The sequence below is a fragment of the Atta colombica genome, unplaced genomic scaffold (assembly GCF_001594045.1).
Source record: "Atta colombica isolate Treedump-2 unplaced genomic scaffold, Acol1.0 scaffold112, whole genome shotgun sequence".
Taxonomy (NCBI): domain Eukaryota; kingdom Metazoa; phylum Arthropoda; class Insecta; order Hymenoptera; family Formicidae; genus Atta; species Atta colombica.
Window position 1 is genome coordinate 213,553 of NW_017259198.1, and position 11,930 is coordinate 225,482.

At 33.2% G+C, this 11,930-nt stretch overlaps 5 protein-coding genes across 5 annotated transcripts in view; all 5 read left to right on the forward strand.

The window, feature by feature from the left end:
• Positions 1-1,619: 1,619 nt before the first annotated feature.
• LOC108694010 (oocyte zinc finger protein XlCOF15-like) lies at positions 1,620-3,113 on the forward strand. The gene is made up of 2 exons (XM_018203252.1): positions 1,620-1,854; positions 2,791-3,113. Exons 1-2 carry the CDS (start codon positions 1,620-1,622, stop codon positions 3,111-3,113), a joined length of 558 nt encoding a protein of 185 aa, XP_018058741.1.
• A 916-nt stretch (positions 3,114-4,029) lies between these two features.
• On the forward strand, positions 4,030-7,841 carry LOC108693985 (GDNF-inducible zinc finger protein 1-like). Its single transcript, XM_018203230.1, has 4 exons — positions 4,030-4,045; positions 4,133-4,501; positions 6,060-6,326; positions 7,540-7,841. Exons 1-4 carry the CDS (start codon positions 4,030-4,032, stop codon positions 7,839-7,841), a joined length of 954 nt encoding a protein of 317 aa, XP_018058719.1.
• Positions 7,842-8,744: 903 nt separating this feature from the next.
• LOC108694012 (zinc finger and SCAN domain-containing protein 10-like) lies at positions 8,745-9,244 on the forward strand. Its single transcript, XM_018203254.1, has one exon. The coding sequence runs from the start codon at positions 8,865-8,867 to the stop codon at positions 9,240-9,242; it is 378 nt and encodes a 125-aa protein (XP_018058743.1). The 5' UTR covers positions 8,745-8,864; the 3' UTR covers positions 9,243-9,244.
• Positions 9,245-10,431: 1,187 nt separating this feature from the next.
• LOC108693986 (gastrula zinc finger protein XlCGF26.1-like) lies at positions 10,432-11,422 on the forward strand. Its single transcript, XM_018203231.1, has 2 exons — positions 10,432-10,549; positions 10,653-11,422. The coding sequence occupies exons 1-2, from the start codon at positions 10,432-10,434 to the stop codon at positions 10,940-10,942; spliced, it is 408 nt and encodes a 135-aa protein (XP_018058720.1). The 3' UTR covers positions 10,943-11,422.
• A 214-nt stretch (positions 11,423-11,636) lies between these two features.
• LOC108694008 (zinc finger protein 572-like) overlaps positions 11,637-11,930 on the forward strand; it is a 1,474-nt gene continuing 1,180 nt past the window's right edge. The window contains exon 1 of the mRNA XM_018203250.1: positions 11,637-11,701. The gene's annotated coding sequence lies outside the window, so the exon portion shown is untranslated. The remainder of the gene's footprint in view (positions 11,702-11,930) is intronic.

Genomic DNA, 11,930 nt, shown 5'->3' on the forward strand with positions numbered 1-11,930 from the left:
TACATATATATATATATGTGTATATATATATATATATATATGTGTGTGTGTGTGTGTGTGTGTATATACACACACACATACACATATACACACATATTTACGTGTAGCAAAATGTCATAAAATAAATGAATTCCCGTCTAACAATCGCACAAACATTTTCAGAATGGCACTTCAACACTATGGCGGACGTCGATCCTTTGGCATTGTCTTCGCAGCGAATCAAATCGATTTATCGATCAAGCGAAGGCCAAATAGTGATGGAAGTTCAACAGCCAAAGAATTTCCCATGTCCTCGTTGTGGGCGATGTTACAAGGTGAAGAGATCATTACGTCGACATATCGTGGTCGAGTGCGGTAAGGCACCGAAGCACAAGTGCCCTTATTGCAAGCATCAGAGCAAGTACAAGGCCAGCATAACGAAGCACATCACACATGTACATCCAAATCTGCCGTTCCCATTTCTTAACGATTAATCATTTGTCGAATAACTTTATTTATTCTCCTTTTTTATTACTGGGATTAGAATTATGGATAATCGAATTATATATTTTTATATTTATCAAACGTAAATAAATTTTATTTTGATTCTGTTTTGCAAAGGATGAAATCAATTTTTCGCAACGTGATATTAAAAGTTTCTTTCTGTCTTAAGATAATAAATCAATTTTTATGTTGATATACGGTACGTTTCTGTATTTAGTGAAGATTTGTTATATTATATTTTGTGTGTGTGTGTGTGTGTGTGTGTGTGTGTGTGTGTGCGTGTGTGTGTGCGTGTGTGTGTGCGCATGTGTGGTGTGTGTGTGTGTAATATTTATAGAATCATTAATTTATAAAATAGAAAACATAATTGATTACATTTGTAATATTGTCACATCCTATCATTAATTGCGTGGGAAATATCTCCATAGAGTATCGTAGAAAAATCTTGTGCAATTGTAAATAAAACTGACATCTTATTATTAGCTAATAACGCGTCAAAGACAGAATGAGTCAGAACGAATGTTCGAATGATCAATTGTTGTAACAGTTGCTTGTAAAATATTCTCTTTATCTTATATTCGTAATACATATTAAGAGAAATATTGACGCGTATTATTATTTCCTCACTAATATCATTCTTAATTCCTATAGAAAAATTAAATTCTAATATACTAGATACGAATTCAATCGTCGCTCAACTCTTCACAGTGCATTTAGGAAGACAATGGTGAGAAAATTTATGAATAATTGTACTATGTATAGATGAAGAATACAAAGCGTGAATATATATAGAACAAGTTTTGAAGAATTAATTTAAGAATGTTCTTTTTTTAAATAAAATGCACATGAGGATATGTAATTGTATTTGCATGCTTGTGATATTATATATTATACTTTCCAGAGACTTGGCGGATCTCTTCTCATATAGCTTTGTATATTCTTATATTGTTATTTTTCAATCACGTTAAAACTTTATGATCCAGCCTACTTGAAAGCTATCCTGTTGGCAATTATTTTTTTTTACTGTATCACGCAGGACTTGAGTTGACTTTGTCAACAAAAATAATTTCGTTTATATATTCGATTTAAGATAGACATCGATTAATGAAATACTTTTTTCCCATCCAACTACGAGGATGACGAAGACCAGTGCTACTTCCAGTATTAATAAAGTGCTCTTCATGTTTTCAGGTTACATGAAGATGAGCTATTACGTGGTTCAAAGGTCTACGGGGAAGGATCGACGGCGGTGTCGTGGTCAAGGTCGCTTCGCCTGTGACAACTGCGATCGCCGTTATCATCAGATGAAAAATCTAAGAAGGCACGTGACGAACGAGTGTGGCAAGCAGCCGACACATCAATGCTCCTACTGTCCGTACAAAGCAACTTACAAGTCATATCTTCAAGTTCACATGATGAAACACGCCAAGCACGGCTTCGTACCTCGCATGACCATCTCTAAGCATCAGGATTCATGAAAAAAACTTTTTCGACGTGCCTGTTAAGTAATGTCGACTTTTTATTATTTACTCGAGTGTCGAAGACTTACCAAGATCTCGAGAATTTCGTAGAACGAAGGATAATACGAGAATAAATGAGAAATTTCTCGTGCGATTTCTTTAAAATTTCTAGTATATGCCAATAATATCTTCAGTCTGAAGAAATCTTGACTATTGTCTAAAAACGTATATGTAACAAAGTTTCGATATGTGTATATTTTTTTTTATCAATTTGTTTCAATTGTGAAGCATTCCATATTTGTATCGCTATCCTAACGTAGAAATCTGTCTGATGAAGATTATTTTAGATTAAGATAAATCTTTGAGTAATTTAATAAAATCTACATTTCATTCTAAAACTAATATCTTTAAAATTCCTTGCCAATCAAATCCTATTGTTTTCCTTATTCTTTTGATATGTTAATTACGTTCTGTAGCATAGACTCTAAATTATGAATCTCTTTGAGAATGCAAGATGATAATTAGCGATAACAATAACAATAACAAAAAGGTAAGTAGGGTTTAAGAAAAGTGATCAGATATCTATCTTAATTGTTAGATATACGATATGTGGATAATCCATATTGTGTAGATTCTATAAGACAGAATAACATTTGTGTTTGTCTTTTGATGTTCACGCTAAGCATATTTAGTGGACGACAGAGACGGAATGTCACGGTGAGAACGGAGAACATTACTTTTACTACCCAAGCGCTCCCGGAAGAAGCTTGATATCGTCATGAAGCATCACATTTCTCATTGGAAAAATGATTCGTGCTAATCGTTGATAAACTTTTTTCTGTTTCAGTTGATCTGAAATACGTTGCGATATCCAAACATACCTGTGTCACCTGCGGCAAAACTTACAAGCACAAGCATCATCTGAAGCGGCATCATGATTTCGAGTGTGGAGTCGACCCGAAGTTCAAATGCGCCTTTTGTCCACACAGAACCAGATACAAGGACAGCTTGATGAAACACATACTGGCGCGCCATCAGCATCTCTTAGAACAGAATTCGCAATATGGTCATCAACAGGTTTTCGAGACGCATACCGATGTTGAAATGAATTTTCATGCACAGGAGACCAATGCGTTTAATGTTTATCCTGATTTTACACAAAATCTCTAACTTGTTTCATTGTACTAGTGAATTATATTTATTTCATTGCTGTGTGGCTGGACATGATTATCCTTACGAAAAAATGTGATTGGGAGCCAATAATAACTTTTGATATTCAATCATAACTGTTGATTGACGAATTATTGAGCCATCAATAGTTATTATTGATTAATAGTATTATTGGCTCTCAATCATATTTTTTCATAAGGATAAGCGAATACAAGAAATTCTAAGAGTATATGGAGATTAAAATAGCCACATAAAAAATAATTAAATTAAATCCTTGATTTATCTTCTGATTTTATAAACTATTAATAATGTGCTTCGATAATGTAATATTTAATGCAAATATGATACGATATTCAAGAGTGAAATTTTTATTATTATAAACAATTAAATCTGTTATGATTAAAATTATTTTACTAATAGTTGAATATATATGTGCGTTAACATTTCAAAACGATAGCAATTGTTATTTAAAAATACATTATACTTCATTTACTTACTTTCTTTTTATTGATTTATTTATCATATTTTTGTATTTAAAAGGATATAAGAATGACGCCAAAGTTTTGTCATCATAAAATGGCTAATTATATTAGCTGTTTATTTAAATAATTTTATAGAAGTTTTGTATAATATTGTTATTTTCAATCTTGACAAAATATGTATGTTGATAAAAGATAAAAAAATATAACATTTATGTCGAATAAAATTTCATTATATATTATATATATATATATTATTAAAATAAATGTAAAATAAATTTCTTTCCTGGCCTTTCATTTTTCGATCGATAATTAATGAAAGTATTAGAAAAATGAAACCTATGTATCTATTTACGTACGTTTACTATTAAGAATTGTGATTACACATTATATCTCAGATATTTTATATATTTTATATAGTTTATATCATGCACATCATGTTGCTTTTTCGAGGCATTAACCGATGTCATTTATGCGAATTTAAGCCTTGAGTCAATATCATCGAGATTGAACTTCATCTTTTCTTTTCTTGATTCGCAGGTACGACATATAGTCCGGCCAATTGGACGATACCCACTTTACCATCGACATCGCGAATTGCAATGTATACTAGACGCCTCCGTTCGATGTCCTCAAGCCAAGGCATAATTATCGGCGGAAAGGGTCCTCGTAAGTATCTCTGCAATGATTGCAGCCGGACGTTTGCTTTGAAGGCCTCGTTACTGCGACATAAAGCGTACGAATGCAACAAGGATCGTCAATCTCAGGATGAGTATGATAATAAGGCGAGGAAGTCGAAAAAAAAGCACGTATGCATCAGATGTAATCGTGTATATGCATTTTTCACGTCGTTGTGGCGGCATCAGAAATACGAGTGCGGAGTAGAGCCGAAATTCGTCTGCCCTATTTGTAAAGGTCGATTTGCCCAGAAGAGCAATTTGGATCGTCACGTGCGATCGAAACATTAAGACTGTAAATACTTTGACTTACATTTGATGTTTTGACTTTAGCGTTAATGCGTTATAAATAATTGAATTTGTGTGATTTTTGTTGACTAATATGCATTGATTCATGATTGATGTAGTTTACATGGAAAGAACAGTTTTACTGAAATATCTAAAAATTTAGATAGATGCAAATCTGAAAATTATTTTGTTAGATCATTAAAATAATTACGTAGAAAGTGATTAGAATGTCAAAACTGTTTGCAACATCATGCTTTAAATTCTTACGTAATTATTTCGTAATCCAACAAAATTATTTTCAGATCTGTGTTTAAATTTTTAAATACTTCAGCAAATCGTTTTTTCCGTGTACGTATCTTTTTACATTTTATTTTTCCTTACCCAAATTTTAAAAAGGAGACCTAGTTTGTAAGAGATTAGTAACATAATTGTTATGTTAGTTATATTTAATAAGTATTGAGTGATGATTAAAAATTATCTTATTTTCTTAATCTGACATTCTACACATATAGATAATGGATGAAATTACGTATGTTTTGTTTATATTTCAACTTTATGATATTGTTAATGTAACACATCGATACAAAAAAAACATTTCTTGTAATGGAATCAATTATGATTTATACTTTTTGCATTCAATCATGTTGTGTATGTTACTTTTAATTCACTTGTGTGAAACTTGATTTTTGATATTCAGAATTAATAATACAGAATTTGCTATAATTTTATTAGCATACAAAGCAAGAGATAATAGAAATTATGGTTTTGATAATTATATCAAAATCAAATTGCTATAATGTGTCTAGTAATTAAGTGTTTGATACTATATTTAAATGTATGATACTATAGAATAATAATACTTAATCATAGACTTAATAATAGACTAAACCAGACAGTATAAATTAAAATATTATTTTAGACAAAAATATGAGATAAGTATGATGACATTGTACATTTGGAAATTAATGTGGTACAGTTTGTGTTTCAAACCAAAGAAAAGAAAAACTTTATCAATATCATTACAGTTGCTTTGATTGCCAATCATCTGTATATAGTATTAAATGTAATAAAGTAATAAAGTATATGTAAAAAGTAATCGAATAAATTTAATCAACTAAAAAAATTTAATAAAAGAGAAATGAGGTTCTTTATATAATAAATTATCTATTTTTCATTGTTACACGCGAGGAAAGAGAAATATTCTTTCATTTCGACAATTACGAGTGTGATTCAGACATCCTTTATTATACTCTTGATCTACTATAATACGTGTTATAGTGTGTATAATATTTGTGCGGTCGAAGGGATGTAATAAAGTGTTCGCGTGTGCGAAAAGTAACCGAACACCAAATTCGTGCATGCAATTGATTTTGTCTCACCGTTCTTCGAAGTGTCTATCCTGTCCAGTTTTAGGGGCACGAGTCAACTTCAGTTACGTCAGTCGTGTCACGGCGTTTCAGGTGTGAAGAAATACTCTAACATAACTCTTTTTTCGTTTGCAGGGCTCGTGTATGGATTTCAGAAGCCGCAAGACGCAATAAGTACGCCGTTGACACAAGTACCGCTGATGCCACTAACGTGTCCGCAATGCGGGCGAACATACAAGATGAAGCGTAATCTGAAGACTCATATGAAGTTCGAATGTGGCGGCCAGAGAAACTTCCTGTGTCACTTGTGCCCGTCTAAGTATACGCAGAATATTAGTCTGCGTCGTCATCTTTTACAAAGGCACAACCTTTACATGCCACCGAAGTTCTCGGTACCCAAGCGTATCTTTAATAAACAGAATAAATAAAAATAAATAAATAATTCACTCAAGCAATAGGATTGATGTTTTTGATGAATGAATCGCAATGATTGCTAATTTATCTATAGTTCCTTCGAATGGAGTGAATACGTCTCGTGAATCTTCAATCTCTTAATCAATCACATGCGATGAATAAAAAGATTTTAAACAATATGCAATTTGATACGTAATTATAAAGTAAAGGAAACATATATATACATATACAATAGCAAGAATGGAAGAGCAAGAATCGTTACCGTTATCGTTACTTTTTTATAGTAATGACATTACATTATTGTTATAACGGTAACGGTAACGCCAGGAAAAGTTACTTTTAAAAAGTAACATTATTCATTAAAAAAGGTAATTCGTTACTTTACTCGGTGCTCGTTACATATGACTAAAGTAATGAGTTATTTTTTTCAATGAATAACAAATTAATTTTCAAAAGTGATTTTCTCAATTTTGACATCATTGTTCTGGCGTTACCATCATGAAAAATTGTAACATTATTACTGAATATCGTATTTTATTTATTATAAAAAAGTAATGGTAATAGTGTTGCAAGTAACGCGTTACTATCCCTATAATAGTTCAAATTGAGGAACATTTCTGGAAATGATTGTTTTCGTATAAATTTTTTATCTAAATGTTTCTTATAACCGATTTTATCTTATTTTGTCTTATTATTTTTTTATCTTATTTTATCTTAATTATCTTATTGCTTGAATTTATGTGTATATATTTATTATCATAATTTATAATTTATATGTGCAAGGACGCAAATTTTTAAGACCAAAGAATGATAAAATGCCCCATCAGTAGAGCATTCACGTATTACAAAATATTGAACTTGTAATATGTAATATATTCCAGTTTAACAATACATGAATCGCCGAAATTAAATAAATAATTTATGCGATTCTTGGAAACTAAGATGAAATGTATAATAATATCTTGATTAATTGAGTTGTTGGAAAAATTTGTTTTAAGAAACAATATATATATATATATCTCATTTATAAATAAATTTTTAATAGACGATCATATACGATTTATCCCTTATTCTCTTCCCAGCTTGAAGGAAAGAAAATTGGCATCAGGTTTGCAGTCGGAAAATACGTGTTATTGGTGTTAACTCGAGAAACTTGCACCTATCACGCTTGATACATTAACTGATTATTCCTCTTTTACAGAGTTGCCGACAGTTGCCACACGAAGCCTCGTAGATGAAACCTTCAGGAACAATGTAGTCTTCAATTGTCATCAGTGCGGCAGAACGTATCAATCAAGACACAATCTAGTGAAACATCTGAGATTCGAATGTGGCGGGCAGAAACACTTCGCATGTTCTCTTTGTCCCTCTAGATATACCCAAAACGGCAAATTGCGACAACATATGCTGAATGCCCACAATATTTTTGTGCCCCCATTACATTTTCGAAAGAAAAATCTACTTTCGGAAATTATGTTCGGATCTATATCGGCGAACAATTAGTTGTCTTGATTTAATAATAAATGGGCACGTTGCAATACAAATAATTTGCTAACCCTTAATTTCCTTTATCCTCGAATAAAAAAACGTTATCGCAGTTACGATGATTAGAAGTTAATAAAATGCGACGAACTGAATTTTTTGTGAAGCTCGACGCATGGTGTAAAACAGGAACATAATAGTTGAAAATTATTGATATCATTGACATAGTCGATTAACAGCGCTATATTAGCAAACTTTGTTTTTGTAAGATTGATGCATTAGCAGCATGGTTTTTTTTTAATAATCCCTTGATTTGCATTTTTTAAGTATTATATCGGTTTTATTTTTTTTCAGAATACAGAACCCTAATGAATTTTGATAAATAAAAATTGTTTGAACATATAGTTTGAAGAATTACACATAACATATGAAAAATTTATCAGTTGTTTTGCGAAAATTTAGAAGTATTCTGCGTATTTCAGCTAAGTATGAGATCTCATATTTCTTCTTGCGCATAATTTTTTTCTTAATCTCTCATTTTTAAATTATACCGAACATTCTAAGAAGATACATATATCAAATACGATATGATTTATGTCAAATACGACATATGTCAATACTGATATTGATTATTTTCCTGATAGAATTTATGATTAATTTTTCCAAAACAGAAGTATAATTTAAAACATGCATTTGTCTTGCATTTGAGTACATAAATTATCACTTCTTTTATGGAAAAATTAAATTGAATTATTTCAAGAATTTTATTTTGCTATTTACATATGTTTTACCAAAGGATAATTATACGAAGTTAGAAATTATGGCCCATATCCTTAGAATAAAATCTAACAATTATGTAAGTATATCTTATTAACGGTAAATAGCGCGAGATATATTTTTTCAAGGCAAAGTATCTGTATTTGAGGATAATACGATGTACCAGATTGTTCCATGGTCATCCACTGGGCTCCATAAGTCACATAAAACAAGGAGAAGATCAGTGTGTGCGAGTTTCGTTTTACGATTCTATATACTAATCAGCGTATGAACGTTATTTTTTCAGATTTTTACGAGAGCTTCCGTCCCCCAGACAATCCCGCGGTCTACGAGCGAAAAGCTCATGTTACCCCGACGAAGATTGCCAGAGTTAGAACGAATGCGAGGAATTCTAGCAACGATGAAGATCAGGCTCTCCAGTGTTCCGCCTGCGGAAAGAGGTACTCGCTAAAGCACAACTTGGCAAGACACGTACGTTTTGAATGCGGCGGTCAACGAAGATTCTCCTGTCACCTGTGTCCGAACAAATACACGCAAAACGTCAGTCTGCGTAGGCATCTGACGCATCATCACAACGTTGTGATGCCAGTGAAGAAGAGATACAATAACCCGAGGAAGATGTACGATCAAATCATCTATCAATAAGAACGACGAGCAAGATAATTTCGTTGGAAGATGACGTTAAAAACTACAAATCGAGAATTGGGAGAACTTGTGCCAAAGATTCGAGAATCGTCGAATGAAGATAGATTAAACTTTAAACTCCGTGAAACTTACGCGTGAAAAACAACATGAAGAATGTTTTGTATGAGCCTTTCAGGCATAACTAGCCTCTAGTTTTGCATAGTTACCAAAGTTAATAAAATCTTAATCTTTATAAGTTGCACATAATAAATTATGTTGAAAATATATGTTGTCATGTTTCAGCTTAATAAGAGCAGATTTATAACAGATAATAATATATTAGTATGTTTTTTCTAATACATTACATTACTTTTTTAGAATTTATTTCGTTATTTATACGTATAGAGTATGAACTTTTCAGAAGAGTTTTATCCATGACAAATACTTGCACGAAGAACGAATTAATGTTTTTGACATTGTTCCTACGATGAACCAATCGATATCTCGAAGTTTGTTCACGTAGTAAGAATGAAAGTATATAAAATGATTTCAAGCAATTTGCCATTGATAAAATATTCTCGCTGTAAGTTTTTGCATGCTGATGTTACCAGACGCAAAAAACGCTATGATGAGGAATTAATTGATATCGTGTTTAAGTTTGTCGTTGTCGATGTCTTAAGATGTTTTTGCAAAATACAATGTCGTCATTGATCTCCTGCATTCGCGTCAATCTAGAATTTCATTTTGTCAAAATTTGATCGTCGATGTATCATACGCACACGGACGCATTCTCAGAATAATATTTTCTTTCGTTTAGCAGGTTTCTCGAGGTCCCGCTTGAGCCGCTTCGCCTGTCGAAAATGTGGACGCGGCTACACGATGCTCTGTAATCTGCGCAGACATACGAAATGGGAGTGCGGCGGGACACGCTATTTCCCGTGCGTCTACTGCTGCAAAAGTTTCACCCAAAAAACGAGCCTTGAACGGCACTTGAAGGGAGTCCATAAAGTCGACTTCGTCGATCACGGGATAGCATCTAATCTTATGTAGACTATTTACCATTGTAATCCATCCATGGCTCCTAAGAAATTCCTAAGAAAGATAGATACGCGAGCGATCTCATATCAGTTTGAAATAGTTTCTTCCTTTCCCTTCCCTGATGGATGTCAATAGTTGATGGTAGATTAAGCGGCTAGTCGTCGCTTTAAATATGCAATCGGGTTGTTCCGATTGCCGATCAAATGGTTTTATGAGTTCGCGAATTTTCGACGACCACGCCGAACTCCTTTTCGTGTCTCTTTTCGAGAAGTCGAAACGTGATCTAGCGGGTTAGCGCGGATCAGGTCTCGATCGTTAAGACTCGAGTCTAACGATCTCGGTCAGCAAGGTGAACTCATGACTAACACGACTGTCATCTTCGTCTTCTTCCAGGTATAGTCTGGACGACCATTGAGCCGGGACCGCCCCGGAAGTCGCGACACGCGAATTACCTGAAGGATGAGGATCTCACTCTCAAATGTCCCCAGTGTGGCCGGGGTTACAAGGTCAAACCCAGTCTATCGAAGCATTTGAAGTATGAGTGCGGCGGTCGCAGGAACTTTTCCTGTGACCTATGCGGACGCAGTTTTACGCAAAACGTCAGTTTGCGCCGTCATCTGATGCAGAACCACAACTTTTATCAACCGCCAAGGAAGCAGTGTGTCCGGAAGATCATCAAGTGAAGAGTGTTATGCCGTCCCGTAATTGAAGAATCCATTTATTGAAGATCCATTCATAGAACGCGCAGCTATTCTGGATAGAATTCATCACCTTGGAAGTGGGAGTTTTACTGCGACATCTCTGTGAAGAATGATTCAAATGGACACTTGGTTAATGACTGTACCACCTTCTGTGTCTTCCCGCGAAAATTATTTGTAGCCTATCGCCGAAGATTCTAGCGCCCCTTAGAAGATTAAATAAAACTTGTAATACGTGTACATCTCGAATTACGCAACGATTCTATGCAAACCCGAAGATCATCGCACGAAGAACATTATTATAATAGTATACCTTATCGATATAATCCAATTCTTACAAATTGGATTCCAGAACGTTAATAAAATTTTAGACGCTGATAACACTTTGTGCCTAGATCCATAAGATACACATTATCTATAGCAAACATAACAATAAATCAGTCTCAATGAGACGTCGTTTATTGCCTCCACATTTTCCTACAATCTTCGCTCGATGCGGATGTACGTTGTCTTCCAGAAGATTAATTTTTTAAACGAAACTTTCTATTGATTACATTTTATATTTTAAACGAATATTTTTTATTGATTTTTTTATAAAGTTTATTATACATAATTCTCGTAATCTGTAAATAATTTATTGAAATTTGCGCATTTATTAAAATCTTTATTATCAAGGCGCACACACTATTCTTAATTTTCTTCTCGGCGCCGTCCTATGCCGGGAACTTCGTATCGCTACTACATGTACGTATGTATTCAATAATTATTACTGGAATATATGTATATCATTTCTTCTATTCTCTCCTGCTGTCCTTCATGATATTCGCAATTATCCATGAATGAAGTTGCGAAGTCGCGCGTTCTTTTAGTCGTTAATCCTTATTATTTAATTTCTTTTAAGCAACATTATTAGATAATCCGATCGTCCTTTTTTTAAAAACCGTTTACACGTTCTAATATATATATATATATA

Excerpts from the sequence above, each read along its gene's own strand:
- LOC108694010 (XM_018203252.1), top strand. The coding sequence starts at position 1,620 with ATGACGAAGACCAGTGCTACTTCCAGTATTAATAAAGTGCTCTTCATG. Across the intron at positions 1,855-2,790 it reads GACACATCAATGCTCCTACT|TTGATCTGAAATACGTTGCG; the intron begins GTCCGTACAAAG and ends TTTCTGTTTCAG.
- LOC108693985 (XM_018203230.1), top strand. Across the intron at positions 4,502-6,059 it reads GAAATTCGTCTGCCCTATTT|GGCTCGTGTATGGATTTCAG; the intron begins GTAAAGGTCGAT and ends TTTCGTTTGCAG. Across the intron at positions 6,327-7,539 it reads GAAGTTCTCGGTACCCAAGC|AGTTGCCGACAGTTGCCACA; the intron begins GTATCTTTAATA and ends CCTCTTTTACAG.
- LOC108694012 (XM_018203254.1), top strand. The coding sequence starts at position 8,865 with ATGAACGTTATTTTTTCAGATTTTTACGAGAGCTTCCGTCCCCCAGAC.
- LOC108693986 (XM_018203231.1), top strand. The coding sequence starts at position 10,432 with ATGCAATCGGGTTGTTCCGATTGCCGATCAAATGGTTTTATGAGTTCG. Across the intron at positions 10,550-10,652 it reads GTCGAAACGTGATCTAGCGG|GTATAGTCTGGACGACCATT; the intron begins GTTAGCGCGGAT and ends GTCTTCTTCCAG.